At 44.2% G+C, this 23,512-nt stretch overlaps 3 protein-coding genes across 4 annotated transcripts; all 3 read right to left on the bottom strand.

The window, feature by feature from the left end:
- Positions 1-172: 172 nt before the first annotated feature.
- Positions 173-5,826, bottom strand: LOC308121490 (uncharacterized protein). Of its 2 annotated transcripts, XM_080482745.1 has the most exons (10): positions 5,686-5,826; positions 4,340-4,551; positions 4,003-4,141; positions 3,752-3,894; positions 3,522-3,574; positions 3,264-3,388; positions 2,859-2,966; positions 1,963-2,172; positions 1,545-1,823; positions 173-1,205 (listed from the first exon to the last, which is right to left on the bottom strand). In XM_080482745.1, the coding sequence occupies exons 2-10, from the start codon at positions 4,540-4,542 to the stop codon at positions 1,104-1,106; spliced, it is 1,362 nt and encodes a 453-aa protein (XP_080338871.1). In that variant the 5' UTR covers positions 4,543-4,551; positions 5,686-5,826; the 3' UTR covers positions 173-1,103. The 2 variants fall into 2 exon arrangements, with proteins under 2 accessions (XP_080338871.1, XP_080338872.1); XM_080482746.1 differs by lacking the exon at positions 173-1,205 and having other exon boundaries at positions 1,405-1,823; positions 5,686-5,820.
- Positions 5,827-6,223: 397 nt separating this feature from the next.
- med31 (mediator complex subunit 31) lies at positions 6,224-8,191 on the bottom strand. The gene is made up of 4 exons (XM_080483525.1): positions 8,027-8,191; positions 7,400-7,474; positions 7,068-7,164; positions 6,224-6,729 (listed from the first exon to the last, which is right to left on the bottom strand). Exons 1-4 carry the CDS (start codon positions 8,034-8,036, stop codon positions 6,516-6,518), a joined length of 396 nt encoding a protein of 131 aa, XP_080339651.1. The 5' UTR covers positions 8,037-8,191; the 3' UTR covers positions 6,224-6,515.
- A 2,484-nt stretch (positions 8,192-10,675) lies between these two features.
- LOC308121906 (Na(+)/citrate cotransporter-like) lies at positions 10,676-23,100 on the bottom strand (the record flags this gene model as incomplete). Its single annotated transcript, XM_080483432.1, has 13 exons — positions 10,676-10,804; positions 11,090-11,227; positions 11,343-11,504; positions 11,685-11,806; positions 11,904-12,007; positions 12,776-12,988; positions 13,150-13,272; positions 14,139-14,316; positions 14,423-14,563; positions 15,366-15,583; positions 16,329-16,465; positions 18,218-18,346; positions 22,987-23,100. The coding sequence occupies 13 exons, from the start codon at positions 23,098-23,100 to the stop codon at positions 10,676-10,678; spliced, it is 1,908 nt and encodes a 635-aa protein (XP_080339558.1).
- Positions 23,101-23,512: the final 412 nt, after the last annotated feature.

The raw sequence follows: 23,512 nt of genomic DNA, 5'->3' as shown, positions 1-23,512 counted from the left end.
AACCGTCCTTTAACACTGTCTGATAAATAACACCTGCAGGTGGCGCCATCACAGCACACAGTGAGTGGATGGTGTGAGGTTACGACTCTCCGGCAGTGCAGGACACTTTTCATTGCTCATCAAGAGGCGGCATCGAAACCAATTGACATTTTTTTTTCAAGTCACTGGGGATTTAACAGCGTTTAATGGTCACTCACATATATACAACTACCCGCCACACTAAGAAAAACCTTTTTTCAAAAAATAGTCATTGCTAAAATGATGTCCTTGATTCTACAGTTAGCAACTTTTCAAATATAAAATTTGTCGATGTGCTGACAAATCAAAACAAAGCAGTGTAAGTAATTTATATCTGCCGTTTATATCCAGTTGATCATAATTGGCATCCGTCAATATTGCCACAGATTTATTTCTGCCATTCAACTTAACTTTCATCGTTATGGTGTCAAGAACGTAAGATACTAACATTCTTTCTTCAGTATTCACTGTGACTAAATCAAAACGTTTCAAGTTATTGCCCTCTAGTGGAGATAACTGGTATTACACACATTCAACCAGGAGGACGATCAGGGCCGTTTCCATGTGGTTTCATTCAGGTGATCGCGAAGCTCCAACTTTCCCATATCTGCTTCAACTCCAGCGAAACACGTTTGTTTAATTTGAGCCAGCTAATGCACATGAGCTCTCAACAAGTGAGCCCATCGACTCATGTATCGTACCTCTGCGCTGGTTTCTGGTAGCGGGAACAAGGCCTCCAGTCCTCGTACTGCGACACTGGCATTACTCACTCTCCTCCTTCTGTAGTTGTGTTGGTGGTTGACATTCACCATGGGAGTGTAATAGCACCATCGTCTGTTTCGGTGGAGAACCATTGTTTGAGCTGCGCTCTTGAAATGCATCCGTGTGGGAAAACATCTGCGTTTTGGAAAAGCTTCTGAAAAAAATTGCCGTGGCCACCGCATGGCTCCGCCCCTGCTCTCCAGAGGGACTCACTCCGTGTGCGTTTGTTTGAGAGAAATACAGGCTCGTCGAGAATGAGAACTCACAGACTGTTTTTATTTTCTCTTAATAAAGAGAAACGAAATATAGATGATCACTCTGAATTATTTCATACATTTTCTTGAAACTGCCCGTCGTTGAAATAAAAAGAAGTGCACCGAGGACGGAGCCCCGTGGAACCACCTTCCTGATGGAGGTACCGAGTCCTGCCAGGAGAAAGACGTCGGACAACAGCAGTGAAATGTTTCTGTGTTTACATGATTGTGGTTTTAACTTTGCCATTTTTTTAAAAGCAGTCGTGTCATAAAGCGATTTAAACCACGCCCCCTCGAAGGACTCAAAGTGCTGCCCCACTCGGGACGGATGAAGCTGGATGTGTTTGACTGTGACATTATTGATCGGAAATATAAAGCAGATCAAAGTGAGTTGATAATTTCTTGATTTCACAGATCTGAGTAGAAATCTTCCGGTCTTTAAGAAGTCTGCACATTTGGAGTCGGACTCTGGCCTTCTCACTCCTTCAGCTCCCACCGCGTGTCGCTCACCAGCCGGTAGTTGATCCGGCGGTAATTTTCCGGGTGGACCTTCCTCTGTCGCCACACTTCCTGGTAAAGGTCGCGGACCACCGGGTCCAGCGGGGGGAAGCCGGCCAAGCGAGCCAGCGACTCGTGGTACTCCCACTGGTCCTGGTCCAACACCAGCAGGTGGCGCCGCTCCACGCCGCGATCCGCCTTCTCCTGCTGCTGCCGCCGCACCTCGTCCTCCATCTGAGCCCGGGACGGCAGCGTCACCGAGCCGTCCAGCACGGCCAGGGCGAAACGCACCTGAGGCGCCAACAGATCGGGGTTGAACAGGAAGCAAGCTGGCCGACGTTTACCGAAGAATATCAGCAAGAAGCGCAAATCAAAGAATTTACAAAAAGGTATAGATTAAAGTGTGGTTGGCGTGGTTGCTGTCGGTTACCTGGCAGTCGAAGTGGGGGAAGGGGCAGATGATCTTACAGAGGCCGATGAAGAAGAGCGAGGGGAAGGCCGGCGGCAGCAGGAAGCGGTGCAGCGGCGCCACCACGTGGTCGTCCACCTGCAGCCCCAGCTGGCCGCTGTCCAGGAACGGGAAGGCGAAGTTGTAACCGGTGCAGAACATCAGCACGTCAGCCACGCCCACTTCGCCATCCTGCAGCCAATCACAGAGCCCCAACTCAACAACGAGGGAGATGTATAGATTTTAAAACCTCCTCAGAGCAGTGGCGGCTGGCCAATAGAGGGCGCTAGGGCGCCGCCCCACCACATTACCGCCAATAAGACTTTTAAAATAGATAAATAGATAAACAATAAAATAATATTTTGAGCCGTATGTATGTATATATTTAGGTGAGCAAGATAATAATTCTATAGGTAATGCTGAGTAAAGTTGTTTGGTTCATCTGTGTTGTCTGACTGGTGACGTGTTTCCACCAGGGGAGCAGAAATCATGGCCGTAGACCCTCGTTGAAAGTTGTACATGTCGACAATGCAAGAGATCAGATCGGATCCCTGACTTTAACCAGAGTTATTGAAAAATGTTCTTCTTTCAAAGAAAGGACAAAATTTATGTACAAAAAACAGAACGGTACATGACATAATCTGACACAGCATGGATTAATACAGGTATTATTAATATATTATTATTATTATTATTATACAAAATGTATGTACCAAAAATAGAATAGAAATGTCCATTTTGAAGTTATAGCGCCCCCCCTGGAGAAAACTCCACCAGCAGCCACTGCCTCAGAGGAAATTAAAGACATTATTCACCCTCCTCACAGGTGACTAGTGAGATTATTTACCCTCGTCAGGGGTAACTACAGAGATCTTCACCTGGAATCGAACACTGCCGTCCTCCTGCACCGCCTCCACTGCGCTGCACTGCCGCACCCCTGGGGGCAGTGGGAAGGTGAGACGAGGACGAGCGTGACTGAGAATCACCTGAAGAAGAAGAAGAAGACGACGATGAGGACATGTTCAGAAGAACCATTCATATTCAGAAGAAATATTCCTGTTGAAGAGCTGTAAAGGTTTCTGGTGGAATTCCCCTGGTAAACTGAGATTGAGACCCCGGATTTAAGGGATGTGATTTTTGTGTGGCATCTCGCTGTACACTAGGGGCAGCAGTGAGTCATTGTTTTTCTCCATGTTCTTGTTATTTGTGTGTGTGCGTGTGCGTGTGCGTGTGCGTGTGCGCGTGCGTGTGTGTGTGTGTGTGTGTGTGTGTGTGTGTGTTACCTGAGCTCCAGCTTTAGCCAGTTCCATGGAGATGTCCACACCTGAGGCTCTGGCTCCAAGAACCACCACCGAGCGACCGGAGAACGGTTCTGCGAACCTGTAAGAATGACTGTGGAGGACCTGTCCTGCAGAGTGACGGGGAGCCGGTTAGAGAACTGGTTTGAAACGCGTCTCTAAAAACAGTTCGAAAGCAGGTTTTCAAAACGGTTTCCAATCTTGTGATCCTGCTGAGTTTGGAAGGTTTCAGAGGGACTGTACCTTTAAAGTGTTCGATTCCCGGGATGACTGGGATGTGAGGGTCTGAGTAGTGTCTGAAAACACACACACACACACACACACACACACACACACACACACACACACACACACACACACACACACACACACACACAAAACAGGAGGAAACTGTGTCGACCTCTACTGACAGCAGAGGGAAAGTAACGTTCTGAGAAGTTTAATATACTATGCTCTCTCTGACACACACACACCCTGAGCAGACGAACACAGAATCGAACGTCTCGGCCATGCGATGACCTGACGCGTCGGATGATGTCACTTCCCAGACGGTCTTCTCCAGTCCATCCTCTGTCGTCATGACGACAGGCTTCACCTTCTCAACCACTGTGTTAAACTACAAACATACAAACAAGGTCAACAACGGGTGAACGGAAAACAACTGCAGTGTGTGTGTGTGTGTGTGTGTGTGTGTGTGTGTGAGTGTGTGTGTGTGCGCACAGACCCGGATGTGTGTGTGGACCTGATGTCGCTCACAGTAACTCTGCAGGTACCGCCGAACTTCTTGATGTGGCAGGAAGCTGCTCAGATCCTCCTCGAACGGGAAGTCTGGGAACTTCATCACCTCTTTGGGAAGGTTAGTCCTGTGACACACACACACACACACACACACACACACACACACACACACACACACACACACACACACACACACACACACACACACACACACACACACACACACACACACACACACACACACACACACAGAGAGGTTCTTTCTGGGTGTGGGTGCGTCACACTCTCCCTGAGTGGGCGGAGCTTCAGACAGGTGACCCTACCTGAGGTCTCTGTACATGCTGCTGAGCAGCGGCTGCCCCCGCTCCTCCGTCCCGGCTCGCTCCTCGTAGCACCAGGTGCCGCCGACGTGGCTGCTGAGCTCGAACAGCACCGGTGGAGCGAAGCGGCCCGGGCGGGACAGGACGTGTCGGGCCGCGCAGAGTCCGGCCGCCCCGGCACCAACCACCGCCACCCTCTGCAGCATCGCCTGCAGCTGAGGGGAGAGAGAGGGGGCGGGGCCAAGAAAAGTAATTGATGGGACTCTTGATTGGCTGACATGGGAGGTCAGTTCCTGTGACATCACAATCCAACCAAATCTTCCAGGGGCCAAAGACTAGATTTAGGTGACAACGTTTCAAGTGAAAACAAACCGCTTTTGTTGTTTTTGTTTCAGGAAACTTTCCGTTCACATGGAAACTTTCCATTTCTCAGGGATTTGACGTTCTTGGGTTTTCTAGTTTGTCAAGATCGTCTTTTTGGTGACCGTTAAACCCTTCATGTTGTCTAAATTCAGTGTTGAAAAATCCCCGTAAAGACAAACTGAGGGAGAGACCGAGAGTTGTGCAGGAATCTGTTTGATGGGTGACCAGATCCTGGCGGTCGGGACGGTTTGTGTCCAGACGTCACAACCAAACATTCTTTGCCCAATGTGATGAAATGTGTGGGTTATTTTATAACGTACGGGTTGTTACATTGGTGGTGAAAGAATAAATGTTTTACAGAACTGAGTCCAGGAACTGGGATCTGGAGATCGGTGGGACAGATAGAAGGTTTGTCAGATTGTGATACCACTTTGTATTTTGGAGACACCGGTAAGACTTGAAGATAAGATCTGTTGAATGTTGGTTTTGGGTTGAACAAGATGATTTAAGTTGTAAGGAAGTTGTAAGCCTTATGACTAAATCTGGGATTCAGATCAATTTCATTTAGATTTTGAACTGTTGTAATCACATCACTTTTGATTAATTGAGGAAGACACGGGACGTCTGAGGTCTCTACACACTTTTTAAAATCGTAAAAAGAGGACATTGCAAGTGCTTTTGCAGTCATTTGAGTCTTGAATGAGAAAAACAGGCTCAACAACTGTTTTCATGTTTCAGCGCGTGGAAAATTCTGGTTAAAAAGATACTCCTAAGGAAGTAAAGGTCACTTTTATGAACAGCGGACAATTTAAACTCTGTAAACACCTGGTGAAGCATCGGTGTGAACTTTAACCCGGGTAAGATTGAGAAAACAGTCTTCCAAGATGCGCGTGCGCACTACCTCCACAAGTCTGTTCAGTAGTTTCCAACAAAACAAACGATTTAACGCCAAAAACTGGCTTTTATTAGGGATAACAGACACTTACCGCTTTCGATCCGGTCGCTGAACGTGTGAGCGCCCGCTGTTAGGACGAGGAAAACGGAAGAATACCGCTCAGAGCGAGAGCAGCGTCCTGCTGGGAGACTAGGGACTTCACTACACCGCTTAAGTCACAGCGCACGAAGAAGTGTAACGAGCATAGCGGCGTCCGCACACAAAGCAGCTTCCGGTTACAGCCACGCAAGATAAAGCTGTAACCGGAAAGACAAAACAACTAACAATTCAGGAAAAATGAGCTGGAACTAAAATGAAATAAACTTTAGTGCTTGTTTACTTTCCCGAACTTAAATATAACTTAGTGTAAGTATGAAAATCAAAAGCAGTCAAAATGTTTTTCTCTTGTCTATTTAGCACATTGATTAAAAAAAGTTTTTAGAAGCATTTTATCAAATTTGTGCAGTGCTATAAGTTTGAAAAACAACAATCAGAAGGCGCTGTGTGAAGTTTCATCAAATTAGTGAGCATGTGATAAATACCTGAAGCTGAATTTTGGACTGGAGCAGTGAACGAGACACAAAAAACTTCAAATCTCTATCAATTTTTATTTAAATATTTTATTCGAGAAAAAGAATGTGAAAATACAAGAAAGGTTGTGTGTGAGTTAAGTGTTTGTGGAGCTTTCAAAACCTATAAAAAGGTTTTTGTTTCTTATGGTCAGAACAAGATGTGACAGACAGGATGTGACGTCGTTATGTAAAATATCTGAGTCAGAGACGCTCACAGAGACAGTTTGTGATGCTGCGTCCTGGCTGGCATTCTGCAGTGAGACTGTCCAACATGTCCGTCTCAGCCTAGAGAGTCTATGGCTGAGCCGCTTCACTTGGCGGCGGCGTTCCCGTGTGGCGGCGGTTGCTGTTGAAGCGGCTGCTGCTCGGCCAACGCCTGCTGCAGCCGCGTGCGCTTCCTGGAATAATGCTGCCAGTGCAGCAGCTGCTGCTCGTCAATGAACTTGGCACACTGAGCGTTGACCAGCTCTTTCCTGAAGTGTTCGTACTGCAGCAGCTCCAGCATGTGCAGGCAGTGAGGGTACCTGCAGGGGGCGGAGCATCACACTTCAAACACAGCCCGAACTATTCTTTCTCGAGTTAATGATGATTGGAAACGTTCATGATTGTGGTCTCCGAACATCTAACCTGGATCAGGCTGAAACCTGCAGAAACAAACTGGTTGAAACTGGTTCAAGTCGGACAAATGTGGTTCAAACCACTGTTTTGAAACTGGTTCAAACTGTTTGAAATCAGTCAAATCTGCTCAAAATCAGACAAAACTGGTTCAAACCATTTAAAACTGTTTGAAACTTATCAAAACTTATTGGGACATGGATCATGACCTGGCGCTCAATCCTAAACAGAGGTCCCACTAACTTACTTGAGGAACTTGGCGTATTCAGGCTCCTTCCAATACAGAAGGTACTTGAGGTAGTTGATGAAGGGTCTCTCCCTCAGGAAGCCTCTCTGAGCTAAAACTGAAACACACACACACACTTTAAATACATATTTTTTAAATCATTAAATGCAATTACAGAAGTCATTCAAGCAAAGATCAAGAATGCAAAAATTCTATGAAGACATAAACGATAAGACTGTGTGTGTGTGTGTGTGTGTGTGTGTGTGTGTGTGTGTGTGTGTGTGTGTGTGTGTGTGTGTGTGTGTGTGTGTGTGTGTGTGTGTGTGTGTGTGTGTGTGTGTGTGTACACTCACAGTTGAGATAGTTCGGGTTGGCCAAACACTGAACAAACTCCAACTCTGACTGGAAACGATTCCTGGACTGCTCCTCTGCGACACACGCATATCTTTCGTTGTTCAATAACATTTACAACTAACATTTTTGTCTACACTTCTGAACATTTTTACCTCAAAACAAGAGAAACTATTCATGTTATTTCAGGAAGTCAAACATGAATCAACACACCAGACTTTATTCAAATATCTGGGAATTTAACGAAACTGATTAATAATATAACATAATCGACTCACAGCAACAATCTTAACAGCTTTTCATTTTCCCTCAAACATAAAAACATGATAAACTCATTTCAATTAAACCTACCCAATAGAGCTTAATTTAATTTAAAACCATCACACTAATGAGGATGGAGGAGCTTCTAGTTTCACCGAACTAACGTATTCCAAACTGAAACAGTCACCGGATTAATGACACGGTCTCATCAACACCAACAAGAAAGCAGTGAGCTTAAAAGACTCATACAATGTTAGTTTAGTCAAATAATAGTAAAACTGACTGATTTACTGACGGACTTCGCTGTGAGCAGAACGCGCGAGCAAGCACACTTAGCTCAACAATTAGCCACAAATTCGGCAACAAACCTGTTTCCATGGCAACAGCTGCGCCCAGACGCGGTGCTGAATAAGACAGATCGCTTCTGTGTTCGAAAACTGGTGAATTTTAGGTCAGAATTTGGAAAATTACGGAAAATTAACGAAAACGGTCTCGGAGGTGATTGTTTACGCAGTCTCACCATCAGACGTAAAGCGACACTTCTGCTCTGTCAGGTTTACGACACCTGCTGTTTCACACTGTGACCGCCAGAGGGCGACATGTGGCTGCCACTGAATGAGCCGAATGAAGCCGACAAAAGACGAATAAGGCCGAATAAAGTCGAATGCTGCGGAATAAAGCCGTAGAAAAACCTAATCAAGTGATGATTTCACAATTATGTCACCAATAAGCAGTGTTGCTACAGTTACCTTGAAAAAGTAATCCCATTAGTCATTACTAGTTACTCCTTTAAAAAGTAAATTAATTAATTTACTGATTACTTATTTTTAAAAGTAACTCAGTTAGATTACGTAGATTATGTAAGTAACATTCTAGTTAAAAATAGAACCGGTTTTTACCAAAAACTCAGTTCTGATCACTGCCTGGCCTTATGTTTATACCTTTGACCTACATTCTTTCTTGAATCTCTATCTGATTCACAGTTCTATTATCAGATTTTGACTATTACTGGTATTTATTTGCTTGGAGATGTAGTTGTTTTCTGTTGTGGCACTATTTATCTATTTATTTATTTGCACTAGCTGCTCTATGCGACCTTTTAATTGCCCGCCGGGGACAAATCAAGTCTTTCATTGATTGATTGATTGAAAAAAGGGGGAGTTGATTGCAATGTTAACGTTTATTGTTGACGTTAATTTGTTCCTATTTTCTTGTGTTACCTGCTTTAATGCGCCGTTAAAGCAACTTGGCCTGTGATTGGCTGAGAGTGGCGGTATGGGCGGGTCTGGTGATCGTGCAGCTATACACGCATGTACTGCTTGTGTCCTTCTCTGTTTGGAGGAGAATGGAGGAGCGGCCTGCTTCTGTTTATTAATAAAGCGGCTTTACAGACAAGAACCTCGTCCTGCTGGACGCTACAATAGTAACGCACATTGACTGTGATAAATTACATTAATCTGATTACTGGTTTGGAAATAGTAACCGGATTATCAGTATGGTAATGCCAGAGCAACCTGTCATTCAATGTTAAAATGTTGATAGCTTTGCAGTGATTAGTTGGTGGGGAAAGTGGGCGGACCCCCAAAGTGTCTCATATTGAAAATACTTCAACATAATACCTAAGAATTTTATAAAAGAAGACAAAAACAAGGTTTTATCCTTTTATTAATAAGCAAAGTTATTTTTTCACGTCACTTTTCATGCTTAGATCAAAGTTTGTTAATAATAAACTGTTAGCATTAAAACAGTACAAAACTTTGGCAGCTACGTCTGTACACAAAAACAACAATAACAAACAAACAAACAAACAAACAAACAGCTTGTGTCTTTAAATACAAACAATAAAAAATGTTCTGAGTGACCAATAAAAAAAAAAACAACCCTCGAGAGCAATGTTTAAAATAGTATCCTCTGCAGTCTGTGTTAGGACCCAAACTTTATACATATTATTAAGAAACACTTCATTAACAGTCTTTGTTATGCAGATATCTGGGGGTATTATTGAAGCAAAACTATTTCTCAGTGCGTATAGAGAGTTGTCTGTGTGTATTTCAATCTGTCTGTCAAAAGTCAGAGTTGTCAATGTGTAAAAGAATTTGCTAATGTGAACCTGAATCAGCAAAAGTCGTCTCAAAATTTCTCCGTCTGTAATTAGGTATTTAAAAGTGTAAAAAAAATCTGCTTGTCTGTATTAGAATTAGTACATGTGATAAGATTTGTCAATACATATAAAGATATTTGTAGTTGAAAAGTCTGTTTTCAGCTTCACGTGCTGAAAGTACAGACAAGCAGATTTTGTTTACACATTTAAATATCTAATTACAGACAGAGAAATGACAGGACGACTTTTGCAGATTCAGGTTCACATTGACAAATTCTTTTACACACTCTGACTTTGGACAGACGGATTGGAATACAGACAGACAACTCTCCATACATACACAATAACGTCCCCATACAGATTAGATACACAAATCAATTTATTGATGAAGCCAGAAGATACTGATCGACTTGTTTAACTAGAAGTTAACTAGAAGAGTGAAATGTCTTTCAGTGCTCTAATTCCAAGAAAGCTTTTAACTTGAGAATACAAAAGAACAACCATAAAAAAGTGTTTTTTTTTCTCAAATGAACACGCTTGTAGGAAGTCATCTTCAGCATTTATATCAAGCAATCCATGACACTGTACCCGAGTATTCATTTTTCTGAGGACATTCCGTTGAACCAAATGTGATTAAAAAGGCTTTTATTTTGAAACGAGAATTGCTTCTGACCTGTTCCTGTTTTGACATCATCATGTTTTGCTCACACATCCTAGTAGTCCCTCCTATCTCCTTTCCTATCCACTTCTCCTTAACCCCCGGACGTGTTTCAGTGGCGGCCATGATAAGGAACGTTTGAATTCTCACTAAGCTAAGGAAAGGAGGCTCAATGCTTCCTTTAGAACCTCCTTTAGCCGAGGAAACACTGATGCTTCCTTTACTAAAGGAGACCAGCTCATGCTGCCCCACAATTCCTCACGCAGGCATGGTGACGTTGGCCCACGAGGGAAACGAGTCCAGAGCGAAGACCAAACGGCCCCAGCAGTTGATGGCCAGCGTGATGCAGCCGATCCCCAAAATGTTCATCACCACGCCCGTCCGGGCCTGCAGGGGGCGCAAGCAGGCACATGTTACCAGGCAAAGTAAAGGTTAAAAAAAAGTTGAAAAGAAGTAAACAGGGTTAGGGTCAGACTGCTGAGGGAACCAGAAATCAAAAACTGAAAACAACAACAAGAAAAGAATCTTCATACATGCGACAAAAGATCCCGTTTTCATTGTTATTTATATAAACATCATATAAAGATTTGGCGCGAGGGTACAGCTGCCTTCAGCCCCCCTTCAAGCGCCCTCTCCCCCCCCCCCCCCAGTACCCGCCTCTTCAGGACTCACCATGTCAGAGACCTTGAGGAACCCGGAGGAGAAGACGATGGCGTTTGGGGGCGTGGCCACTGGCAGCATGAAGGCGAAGGAGGCGCTGAGCGTGCAGGGGATCATCACGTAGAGCGGGTTGAGCTTTATGGACTGACACTGACCCGGGAACATCACAACAATATAAATAAATAAAAAATTTGAAAATAACAACATGACGACGAGTGACTGTGTTTTAAGTCTGCTTGCTTTGCTCGTTTGTTTGTGTGGTTACCATGGAGGCGAGGATGGGCAGGAAGAGAGTTGCCGTGGCAACGTTGCTGGCGCACTCGGTGAAGGTGGCGATGAGGAGGCAGAGGATGACAGCGATGGCCCACGGAGGGATGGAGTGCAGCGGCGTCATGTGGGCGCCCAGCCAGCGCGACAGGCCCGACTCCTGAGAGAGTACAGCCGTTTTACTCAAGTACTTTTATTCTTGAAGAGTACAGTTACATGATAACGGTATGGTACGGTCTCAGTACAAAAGTACTTTTAAAAAAAAACAAAACGATTTGTGATATGAAGGCAACGTGTGGACATGGGGGGGCGTTGGCGGGGTGGGGGCGTATGCGGGCACCTCGCTGCCTTTAGCCAGAGCGAAGCCTCCTCCCAGCAGAAGCATGATGTTCCATGGCATCTTCTTCTGGGTCACCTGCCAGGTGAGCAGAGGAGGGGCGGGGCCTCGAGACACCTGTGACTCTGATTGGATACAAAAAAATAAAACAGCAGCGAAAGCATGAGAGCTAGCTGTTAGCACTTACATTAGCCGCGTGGTTTAGCATCAGCAGTACGTTACCTGCGTCGTAGCTCCTCCAGAAGCAGAGGTATCGCGGCGGTTCAGAGGGAAGAACAAACAACAAAACGGCCACAAAGAGCGCGACAGTGGCGTCCGTGACGAACCTGCGGACGGAATAAACTTTACCAATCAAAACGAAACGACCTCACAGATTCAATAAGCAGACGGTGGAACGCGAGTGAAAAGCTGAGGGGGGTCTTTGTGACCGCTGACGGGTCAGAGGACGTCACATTATCAAGCCCTGCAATCAGGAAACGTGTCGAAATTGTCCGTTTACACAAACCGAGGGACCACAGTGACCTCTCCCCCCTCGTCCTTCTGAATCCAGGCCAGGAGATGGCGACGGTCTCTTTGACCTCCGTTTCTCTCAGTTCACTTCATCATCATTTCCTCCACAGGGGGAGTTTGACCTGCTGAGGCCAGCTGTGCTTCTGTTGCCTGTATGACTTGAACCTTTAAAATGTCACAGGCTGTATCTTAAACTAAACACGTGTTGACATTTCATGTCTCTTTACGTAATGGTTAAACCTCGATCTAAACATTGTGGAGTGATTAAAGGTCCGTCTCCAGGCTTCTGATTGGACGGGATACACAGATTGACTTTATGAATGAAAGAGAAGCAGGTGAGAGGTGAGGGGGCGGAGCCAGTTTTGCGAGTTGATCGGATTGGAGCTGCGACCCTGGACCCGGGACACCGCTCGCTTGTTTGCCCCTCAGCTTCCTGTTTGTGTTTGAGGTTTTTGCCCCAAGGCCGTTTGAGTTTATTTGTTCCTCACAACTTTGTCTTTCCCACATTTCATGAACGCGGCCGCAGAGCCGAGAGCCGAGACCTGCAGGTGGCGCCACCACAGCACACAAGTCAGTGGACTCACTCTGCGTTGGAGTTGAAGATGTGCGTCGCCCAACCGTCCATGAAGCGCGGGTCTCGTGTGAACCACAGCGCCACCATGAGGATGAAGAGGGCGAGCACGCTGGACTCTCCATAGCTCATTGCTCCCAGGCGCTCGTGCTCCCCCCGGATCAGATCGTACACCGCACGCTCCTTCTGGGACTGCACTGACCCGCAACCCCACGTTCTCCTCAGGCTGCGGGACGACACCAGGACAGAAGGAGGTGTGTGAGGTGCAGGAGAAGGTGTATGAGGTGTAGTAGGAGGTGTAGGAGAAGGTGTATGAGGTGTAGTAGGAGGTGTAGGAGGAGGTGTATGAGGTGTAGTAGGAGGTGTAGGAGGAGGTGCAGCACTGACTTGCAGCCGATGTAGAGGAACTGCAGCCAGAACCAGGCCAGCGTCAGCGTCAGCAGCATGGTGGGGAAGGAGAACGCAAACCAGGAGGCAAAGTTGATGACATCACCATTGTGAGGGAAGAGTCTGTGAGAGGAGGAGGAGGAGGAGGAGGAGGCGGAGGCGGAGTGAGGTGGAGGAGACGCAGAGTGAAGATCTCCAAACTCAGCTCCTCCTCTTGTGATGGCTAACCAAGAAGACTCTCAGTCACTAAGTATGTTAGACTGGTTTCAGACCGGTTTCAGACTAGTTGCAGACTGATTTCAGAATTCTTTCAGACCAGTTTTGGACCAGTTTGAAACTAGTTTCAGACTTGTTTCAGACTAGTTTCAGACTGGTTTCAGACCAGTTTCGGGCTGATTTCAGACCGGCTTCACACTAGTTTCACACTAGTTTCAGACCAGCTTCAGGCTAGTTTCAGACAAATTTCAGACCTGTTTCAGAACTGTTTCAGACTAGTTTCAGACAAATTTCAGACCAGTTTCAGAACTGTTTCAGACTAGTTTCATACTGATTTCACACTTGATTCACACTCATATAGTTTCTGACCAGTTTCTCACTAGTTTCAGACTGGTTTCAGAACAGTTTCAGGCTGATTTCAGATTGGTTCCAGACTGGTTTCAGACTAGTTCCAGACTGGTTTCAGACTAGTTTCAGACTAGTTTCAGACTAGTTTCTGACTAGTTTCAGACTAGTTTCCGACTGGTTTCAGACTAGTTTCGGACTAGTTTCAGACTGGTTTCAGACTGGTTTCAGACCAGTTTCTGACTAGCTTCAGACAGGTTTCAGACTAGTTTCAGAACAGTCTATTCAGGCTATTCTCAGTCTGGTCTAATACAGGACAAACAGACGGTTGTTGGAAGTGCTCTGGAAAGGTTTCTTCAGCGAGTACGTGTCGCACTTTAGTTATGTTGTACTTGGGGGTCCTCTGGCAGGACTCTGGAGGATCTTACTGGCTCATCTGTCCCACGAGGACCAGGTTGGGTCCAGTTCCCGTTAGTGTGGCTGTGCCGCCAATGCTGGCGGCGTAGCAAATGCTCAGCAGGAGGCCTTTGCTCAATTTCCTCCTCTGCTCATCCTCGTCGCCCAGCTCCTCCACCTCCATCTCGAAGCTGACGCTCTCCACCACCGCTAGACACAGATCAGAGAGATGGTTCACCTCAGTAGCTGCTCGCCCAGGAACAAGGAAGAAGGAGTTTCCGGAAGGTTCCTCCATGAACCTGCCCCGTGGACTCACCAGGGCCGCTGCTGCTGGATGGAGGTTTGTCTTGTGGCGTTGGTTTGATGATTACCTCTGGGTGCGTCCCACCCTCTGACATCACTTCCTGCTCTGGTGACGTGGCGTCTGGCAGGAGGTCCTGATGTGATCCGTTCAGACCTGAAAAACAAACGCAGAAGAAGAACACGATGAACACCTGAGATTTGAACAGTACAGCACATCTGATTGGCCAATCACAGCCAATCCGGAGACAGCCAATCAGCTCCCGACACAGTTTTCTTTGGGGATTCCAGAGAGGAGGAAGAGGAAGAGGAGGAGGAGGTGGTGGAGGAGGAGGAGGAGAGTGGCTTTGAAACAATCTGTGTACTACAGTGTTCACACACAATCTTCTACTGAAGACTCTCATGCGGTTTTTATGTTTCTGCTGTGAATCAAACAGGAAGTGTCACTGGAAACAAAACTCAATGCAACCAGCTTCCAGAGCAGCTTTGTGAAAAGGCTATGACTCTGACTCGCCTTCGTGTAAACGCTGAAAACGGAACTTTTTAAAGGCTAGTTCTACACATGTGCAAGAAATTCGAGAATATCAGTGAATAAATCTTGGTGCTGTTAATTCTGCTCACTTCTTAGAATCAAGCAGTCGACAATGTGTACAATGACTACACCAGAGGAGCAAAACAGAGCAGAAAAACAGTTTAAAGAAGATTTAATGTTTACGGCGTACTGTTCTCTGCGTACATTTGTGAGTGGTTGTCTTAAACACAACACCCACTAGTGGCCGTACAGGAGAACTACACGTTTCTGCAGTTTTGGTGTGTGTGGTGATCGTTTTTAAAATGTTGCCATCGAAACGCGAAACTTTTCTGGCGTGAAGACGTGGATCAGGCGTGAACCCAGACGACCTGCACACAGTGAATGAAGCGTCGCTGCTTCACTCCATTCACGCCGAATGTCTCTCTACCTTTCTCTGGTGTGGGAGCTGCAGTCTGGAGGATTCTGATGGTTTTCTCCTGATGCTCCCGCCGCTCGGCGCTGCTCGCGCTGCGGACCATTGAGGACGGCTCGCTGTGCAGCTGGTCCAGCACGGCCTGGACGATGGGCACCATCATGGCGGTGGTGGCCGTGTTACTGATCCACATGGAGAGGAAGGCCGTGACGCCCATGAAGCCCAGCATCAGCCTGAGAGAGAGAGAGAGAGAGAGAGAGGGAGAGAGAGAGGGAGTGGGTGAGAGCACACACACAACCTCCACTGCTGCTCACCGTCCATAAGCAGTGGTTTGAATACTGTCTACTGACAATGGTTTCGAAATGCTTTAAAAAGCCTTCAGAGTTGTTTGCAGATGATGGCGTTTCAGTGTTCATGGACGATGGTTTTCAGAAGTGTCCTCAGACAATGTTCTTCAAAAGTGTTTGCAGACGATGGTGTTCAAAAATGTTTATCGACAATGGTTTTAAAATGTTTCACAAATGCTTAAAGCAGTTTTCACAGTTTTCACAGAAGTGTTCGCAGACAATGGTTTTTAAATTTAATTTGCAAACAATAGTTCTAAATGTTTCAGAAGTGTTCGCAGCAGACGGTCTTCAATATCGTTCAGGGACGATGGATTTAAGAAATGTTTGCAGACGACAGTTTTGAAAAACATTCACAGACAATGGTTTTGGGACGTTTTCACAGATGATGGTCTTCAGAAATGTCCCCGAGTCCATGCAATGGTTTCAGCCTGTTTTCCATGGAACGTTTGAGATCATCTCAGTTGTTTGTAATCTGAGAAACATTCTTGTTGAGTTGCTTCAGTCGTTCAGTGAGTGATGAACTCCTTCACCTCTTTCTATACGCAATCGTCTCACGAGCCCGTTGAAGCCCGTCAGACTCAAACGGCGACTGGTTACGGAGAACGGTGTGAAGCATCGCAGTGAGACTCACAGGGCGGGTCGGACTCCCACCAGCAGCAGCACTCGCAGGGCGATGCGCTTGTGGAGGTTCCAGTGTTCCACGGCCACGGCCACCATCAACCCCCCCACAAACAGCATGTTGGTGTCCCTCAGGTACTGCATGCACACCTGAGCAAAAGGACACACGCGGATGAAAGCTGAAATGAAATCCCATTGACTATACACATCGAAGACACATTTCAGACCAGTTTCAGAACAGTTTCAGACTGATTTCAGACCGGTTTCACACAAGTTTCACACTGGTTTTAGACTGGTTTTAGACTAGTTTCACACTGGTTTCAGACCAGTTTCAGACCAGTTTCAGACCAGTTTCAAACTGGTTTCAGACTAGTTCCAGACTGGTTTCACACTCATATAGTTTCTGACCAATTTCAGACTGGTTTCAGAGTGGTTTCAGACCAGCTTCAGAATAATTTCAGACTAGTTTCAGAACAGTTTCAGGCTGATTTCAGATAAGTTTCAGACTACTTTCAGACTGGTTTCACACTAGTTTCACACTAGTTTCACACTAGTTTTAGACTGGTTTCAGACTAGTTTCAGACTAGTTTCAGATTGCTTTCAGACCAGTTTGTAACTAGCTTCAGACTAGTTTCAGACTGGTTTCAGATTAGTTTCAGACCAGTTTCAGACTGGTTTCAGACCAGTTTGTGACTAGTTTCAGACTAGTTTCAGACTGGTTTCAGATTAGTTTCAGACCAGTTTCTGACTAGTTTCAGACTAGTTTCAGACTAGTTTCTGGCCAGTTTCAGACTGGTTTCAGATTAGTTTCAGACCAGTTTCTGACTAGTTTCAGACTAGTTTCAGACTAGTTTCTGGCCAGTTTCAGACTACTTTCAGACAGGTTCCAGACTATTCTCAGTCTGGTCTAATACAGGACAAACAGATGGTTGTTGGAAGTACTCTGGAAAGGTTTCTTCAGCAAGTACGTGTCACACTTTAGTTATGTTGAAGACTAGTTTTGGACATACCATATTAGAACTAGTTATTGACGAGTTTTGAATGTAGTCTAGACTAGTTTTAGACACTTTTAGAACTGGTTACTGAACTCTAGTAACTGACCTTTTTATGTTTTAAGACAAGTTTTTCATATTTCAGTCTAGTTCTGAACAGGTTTGTGAACTAGATATTGATTAATTTTGGACATGTTTTAGACTAGCTATTGACTAGTTTTGATCATGTTGAAGACTAGTTTTGAACATATTTTAGACAAGTTTTGAACATCTTTCTGAACTAGTTATTGACAATTTTTAGACATAATTCAGACTAATGATTTATTAGTTTTGCATGTGTCAAAGAGGAGTTTGTACATATTTTATACTAGTCTTTGATGAACGGTGGACATGTTATCGACCAGATTTATGTGTATTTAACCCAAGTTATTGACTAGTTTTTGACATGTTTCAGACGAGTTTTTGATTCTTGGAGAAAATATTTTTGAACTGATTATAATCGTATTTTACCGTAGACTTATATTACACGTATCATAGACTGCTATATTATGGTTGTTTATGAATAGTATTTGTTGTCACAGAGTAGTTAATTTGTCTTTGATCCCCACTAGATCCCACAAAGTGGTTCCTAGTCTTCCTGGGGTCGAATGATAAAAATAAAAATTACATTTCACCAAACATTAAAATATGCATAAAAACACTTTACGGTAATAATAATAATTAAAATAATAATAAAAACAAATCTTTACACAGCATGCAGTGGTACAAAGCAGTTGATGATTACATTTTATATAGAAGTAATTTTTTCTTCCTTGCGTGTGTGTGTGTGTGTGTGTGTGTGTGTGTGTGTGTGTGTGTGTGTGTGTGTGTGTGTGTGTGTGTGTGTGTGTGTGTGTGTGTGTGTGCTTACGTCCTTAGATTCCATGATGCCGAGGACAGGAAACAGGATGGTCGGCAGCAGCGCCGTCACGGCCAGCGGAAGCACCTCCGTACACCAGTACAGCGCCATGAGGGCGATGACGTACGCACACGCTGCTTCCTACACACACACACACACACACACACACACACACACACATTAGTAAACGTTAAGCTGTTTCTTCTCTGAGAGCATGATGACGTATATAGGTGGAAACTTGATGTACAGGTAGGAACATGTGATGGTGGGCTGAGCGATATGGCCTCAAATCAAGATCACCATATATTGAGCAGTTCACCTCGATAACGATAAACAGACGATAACTTCTCCACTGCGCAAAACAATGTTTGGCCTCTAGATGTAGCAGTTATATTGATAGTATGACTCTCCTGGACCTATTTATTGCCACTTTAAAGGAATGTAAAACTTACGGAAGAGTTTTAGGGCCATTGAAGAAAAACAAAAATTCGGAGGCTGAAAAAAAACCAAACCTTCATGCACTTCAGAAAAAGTCGAAAATCAAAGTCGAGATTTTTTTTTTTTCACAGAGAGACGTCTATCCATCCCCCATCATCTGCCCGTCGATGTGAAATCACATTAAATCACTTAATTGTGACTATATAGTGTTGCTTACTGCTTATTGACAAGTGATTTTACACAGGATTTCCTTGATTAATAAGAACATTTAAATAAGCAGCCGAGGATCCGTGTCTTTGTCCTTCGTACTCGACGAACTTCCATGACGGAACCAGGCAGCAGGCTGCTCCGTCTCTTCTAGTCCTGATACTGATGATAACTGTGTTCCTCTACAGAACCAGGCAGCAGGCTGCTCTGTCTCTTCTAGTCCTGATACTGATGATAACTGTGTTCCTCTACAGAACCAGGCAGCAGGCTGCTCTGTCTCTTCTAGTCCTGATACTGATGATAACTGTTCCTCTACAGAACCAGGCAGCAGGCTGCTCTGTCTCTTCTGGTCCTGATACTGATGATAACTGTGTTCCTCTACAGAACCAGGCAGCAGGCTGCTCTGTCTCTTCTAGTCCTGATACTGATGATAACTGTGCTCCTCTACAGAACCAGGCAGCAGGCTGCTCTGTCTCTTCTGGTCCTGATACTGATGATAACTGCACCGTGTTTATGAGCTACATTCTGTCCTGAAGCATCTTTTCATCACTTCATTAAACCGCCTGTTATGTATTTTGAGGAAGCAGTCACAGCGCTGGCATGTGGATGGACGGACTTTTTTTTTCCACCGTGAAAAAGAAATCTCGACTTTGATTTTTGACTTTTTCTGAAGTGTATGGAGGTTGTTTTTTTTTTTTTTTATAGCCTCCAAATTTTTTTTTTCTTCAGTGGCCCTAAAACTCTTCCTTAAAAACTGCACTGTCTGAAAATAAATGAAGAAAATACAAATTAAGTACTTTTAGTTGTTAAGATTTATTGAAGCGCTGATAAGCACAGAATACTTGAAATGAGAACGACTGAATACATTTCAAAGTATTTAAAAGAACTTAAATTTCCTACAAACACAAAGTATTAAAAATACAATCTCTTCTGAACAAATCCTAAATATGGATATTACAAAGAGCTTACTGGAAAATGGCCCCATTCAAGTTGTGAAGAGACAACATGAACTAATGAGCAGCGGGGGCACAGGTATGTACTGCACCTGAAAACACGGGATTTCTCCACAGTTATATGAAAAATGGCCTATCTAACCAAATTCTTGTGAAAAAAGTGAGTTTTCACGTCGGACAGCGGGTCGCTATGCGTCGCTCTGCCGCTGTAGGTACCAGATCGGTCCGGGGCGGGGCTTAAACCCGCCCACGACGATGACGTTTCACATTATGATTGGCTGTGATGGCGTTACGCATTTTAACTGGCTGCAAGTTTCTCCCGTCACAGTATGAAGCTAACATTAGCTTTCACAGTTAGCTTCGTAGCTCTGTGAAAAGCTAACAAGGCTGTGTGAGGTGAACAGGACGCTACGACTGGTTTTATGTCTCTGAATGTCCCGAAGCAGCAGTGATCTGTCTGGTATAACTTCAGGAGAGTTTAGAGGCTGAACGTGTCTGGTGGTGCTTCGTCTGATTTTATGAAATGTCCTTTTTTTCACCCACTTAATGCTGTAAAGACCTGTGATGGGTGACAGAGACATTTAGTCTGTTTCTCATGTCTCAAGCAGGTGAAACAATAAACTGAGTGTTTTCCAAGACTGAAGATAAATATTGTGGCCACATGAATGAGAAGGAATGTTCAGTTATAATGTAGAGATACATGACTGTTTTCATTCAGAGACATAAAACCAGTCGTAGCGTCCTGTTCACCTCACACAGCCATGTTAGCTTTTCACGGAGCTACGAAGCTAACTGTGAAAGCTAATGTTAGCTTCATACTGTGACGGGTGAAACTTGCAGCCAGTAAAAATGTGAAACGCCATCATAGATCTGGTAGCTCAAGCGCATGCGCAAGCCCTGCCCCGGAGAGCTCTGGTAGCCCGGACAGATCTGGTACCTACACCGGTTGTGGGCGCCATGTGATTCAGCGAGGGTGGGGGGAGCATAGAGCTACATTGAAGATATAGATCTACGTATTTATGCATAGAAACTGTGTTTGATCATACATCGTGCACAAATTAATAAAAAAAAACGAAAGTTTTTAACGGCTCCAACCGCTCACCGAGCACGGCCGACAGCATCACGTTTAGTTTTCATCATAAATCTGGTTTGAGTTGGTCTATCAACAGGATTTAAAGACTGGTATGAAGCTTAGAATGAACTCTGACCAGATCTGGTAAATTGAGTCTCAGCGCACTAGCACCGTCTCGCTATGTCATCGTAAACGTGTCACGTGAAACGTATGCTGCACAGCGTATGTGGTGCTACAAGGGTTTTCAAACACCAAATATAATAATATATTAATAATAATATAATAATAATAATAATATAATGGACAAAATGACGTTGGTCATTTTCATACATTTTCGGTATCGGTACATTTTCGGTTTATCGCCCAGGCATAGTGGGAACATATGATGGTGGGAACACGTGACGGTGGGAACATGTGATGGTGCAGGTAGAAACGTGACCCTCCATGTGGAAACATGCCATGCAGCAGACTGAAACATGTGATTGTGGGAAGGCCAGCGGGGGGCCTCTGTGGAGCCTCAGACGCTGCAGGGAGAACTCCAAGCAGACAGAGGCGCCTCAGTTTATGTTCAACCTGGTTCATGTGAAAATGAAGAAAAGGTGAGACACCTGCTGAGCGGCTGCTTCACACACCCACAGATCATGAGAAAACTCCAAGAGCTTTTGAAGAAGAGACGGTGGAACGAAGATTCCTGCTGTCAGGGTTTGTTTGTGTGTGACAATCTTAAGGAATCTCAATGAATGACTGAAACCTGCTGCAGGTTATTCATCAACCACAATGCTCCCGACCAGCAGGAAGTACCAGTACTCACATTACTGTCAGCAAAAGAAACATTTCCTTCATGACACGATAATAGCTTCACCGTAAACTAATAATTTGAACTAGTTTAAATTCAAGTTTGTTAATTTTAAATAGGTAAATTCATCGTACACTGGCCATTTGAATGAGAAAATTAACAGTAAACTGGACATTTCAACTGGTAATTCACTTTAAACTACTGATTTAAACTAGTAATTTCCCTTTAAATGGGTCAATTCTTCATTCAAACAGGTAAATACAAATCAAACGGGTAATTTAATGAGTTATTGAACAGTAAATTGTAAATTCAAACTAGCAGTTTAAGAGTAAATTGTTTTTTTTAAATCAGGAAATCTTTTTTTTTTAATTTAAACGGGTAAATTCATAGTGAAATGGTCAAGGAGTAATTTAACAGTGAACAGGCAATTTAAATTTGTAGTTTAACAGAAAATGTGTTAATTTAAAGAAATAAATTCTTAATCTAAACAGGTAAAGTCATAGTGAACTGGTCATTCAAATTAGTAATTTAACAGTAAACTGGTAATTCAAACTGGTATTGTTACAGTAAATTTGTGAATTTAAATTGTTAAATTATTCATTTAAACTGGTAAATTAAAACTGGTGATTTCGAATGGTAAAAAAACAGTAAACTGATCATTTAAACTCCTACTTTCACAATAAGCTAGTAATTTAACAGTCAAATCATCGTTCAAACCAGTAATTTAAGCAGTAAACTGGTAATTCAAAGTGGTAATTCACATTAAACTGGTAAATCATGTCACACAAACTAGTGATTTCACAGTGAACTGGTTTTATAAATGGGTAATTCACAGTAAACAGGCAATTGAAACTATACCTATTACTTCAAACTTGTTAATTTACACTTGTAATTTAGAGTAAACTGGTAATTCAAACATCATAATCTTCTTTTTAACTGGTTATGTGTCAGTAAACAGTAAGTTGTTGTTCATGCTACCTCATAGCCACGGTTCAGTTAATGGAAGCTTAAACAGGGATTTTGAGAAGGTCCTTTCACAAGGAGCTAATTTAAACAGGTTAAACTCTTTTAACTTATTTTGAACTTAATTCAAACTTTGTAGTAAGAATTTCAACCGATCATTCCGTGAAGTAATTATAAATAACCTAGTTGAAGAGGCTGCTCATTTCACAGTGAAGTGGTTCATTAACAGGGTCGGGAACTGTTAGCAAACTAACTGGGTAGGTGAGCTGGTTTGGTTGAGCTTGTCAACTGAGCTGGTTGGTTGAGCTGGTTGATCATGCTGGTTAATTGAGCTGGTTGGTAGCTGGCTCACCTTGGTGCTGATGGCGAGCGGCAGCAGGATAAACGGACTGCACACGAGCACCACGACGCCCTTCAACCTCCAAACCTGTCGCAGCATTTTCACCCGCAGAGGAAGAACCGACATGGCCGAGGGCGGCGAGGACGAGGAAGGTGTCGGGATGAAGGTGACGATGTCGGGACGAAAGTAAAGACGTCAGGATGAAGAATCACGCTTTCTCAGTCAGCCTTGAAGTCTCTCAGCTCTCCGCTCACTCTGATTTCTGTCCGTGTCCAACACCATTGAGATGCAGCTCACGGCCCACACTAAATATTAACTCTATGTGTTTGAGCTCACACACACACACACACACACACACACACACACACACACACACACACACACACACACACACACACACACACACACACACACACACACACACACACATACACACACACACACACACACACACACACACAAACACACACACACACACACACACACACACACACACACACACACACACACACACACACACACACACACACACACACAC

This window comes from Lipophrys pholis (assembly GCF_963383615.2).
Source record: "Lipophrys pholis genome assembly, chromosome: 16".
Classification (NCBI taxonomy): Eukaryota; Metazoa; Chordata; class Actinopteri; order Blenniiformes; family Blenniidae; genus Lipophrys; species Lipophrys pholis.
The sequence above is the reverse complement of the archived record's forward strand: the minus strand, read 5'-3'. Positions and strand labels throughout refer to the sequence as shown.

Bases quoted from the DNA above. Each gene is read 5' to 3' on its own strand.
- med31 (XM_080483525.1), bottom strand. The intron at 7,165-7,399 runs GTGAGTGTACAC...TGTGTGTTTCAG, and splicing joins CAACCCGAACTATCTCAACT to TTTTAGCTCAGAGAGGCTTC. The intron at 6,730-7,067 runs GTAAGTTAGTGG...CGCCCCCTGCAG, and splicing joins GAATACGCCAAGTTCCTCAA to GTACCCTCACTGCCTGCACA.
- LOC308121490 (XM_080482745.1), bottom strand. From the start codon at position 4,542: ATGCTGCAGAGGGTGGCGGTGGTTGGTGCCGGGGCGGCCGGACTCTGC. The intron at 3,895-4,002 runs GTCTGTGCGCAC...GTATGTTTGTAG, and splicing joins AGGTCCACACACACATCCGG to TTTAACACAGTGGTTGAGAA. The intron at 3,575-3,751 runs GTGTGTGTGTGT...GTGTGTTTTCAG, and splicing joins TCTGTGTTCGTCTGCTCAGG to ACACTACTCAGACCCTCACA.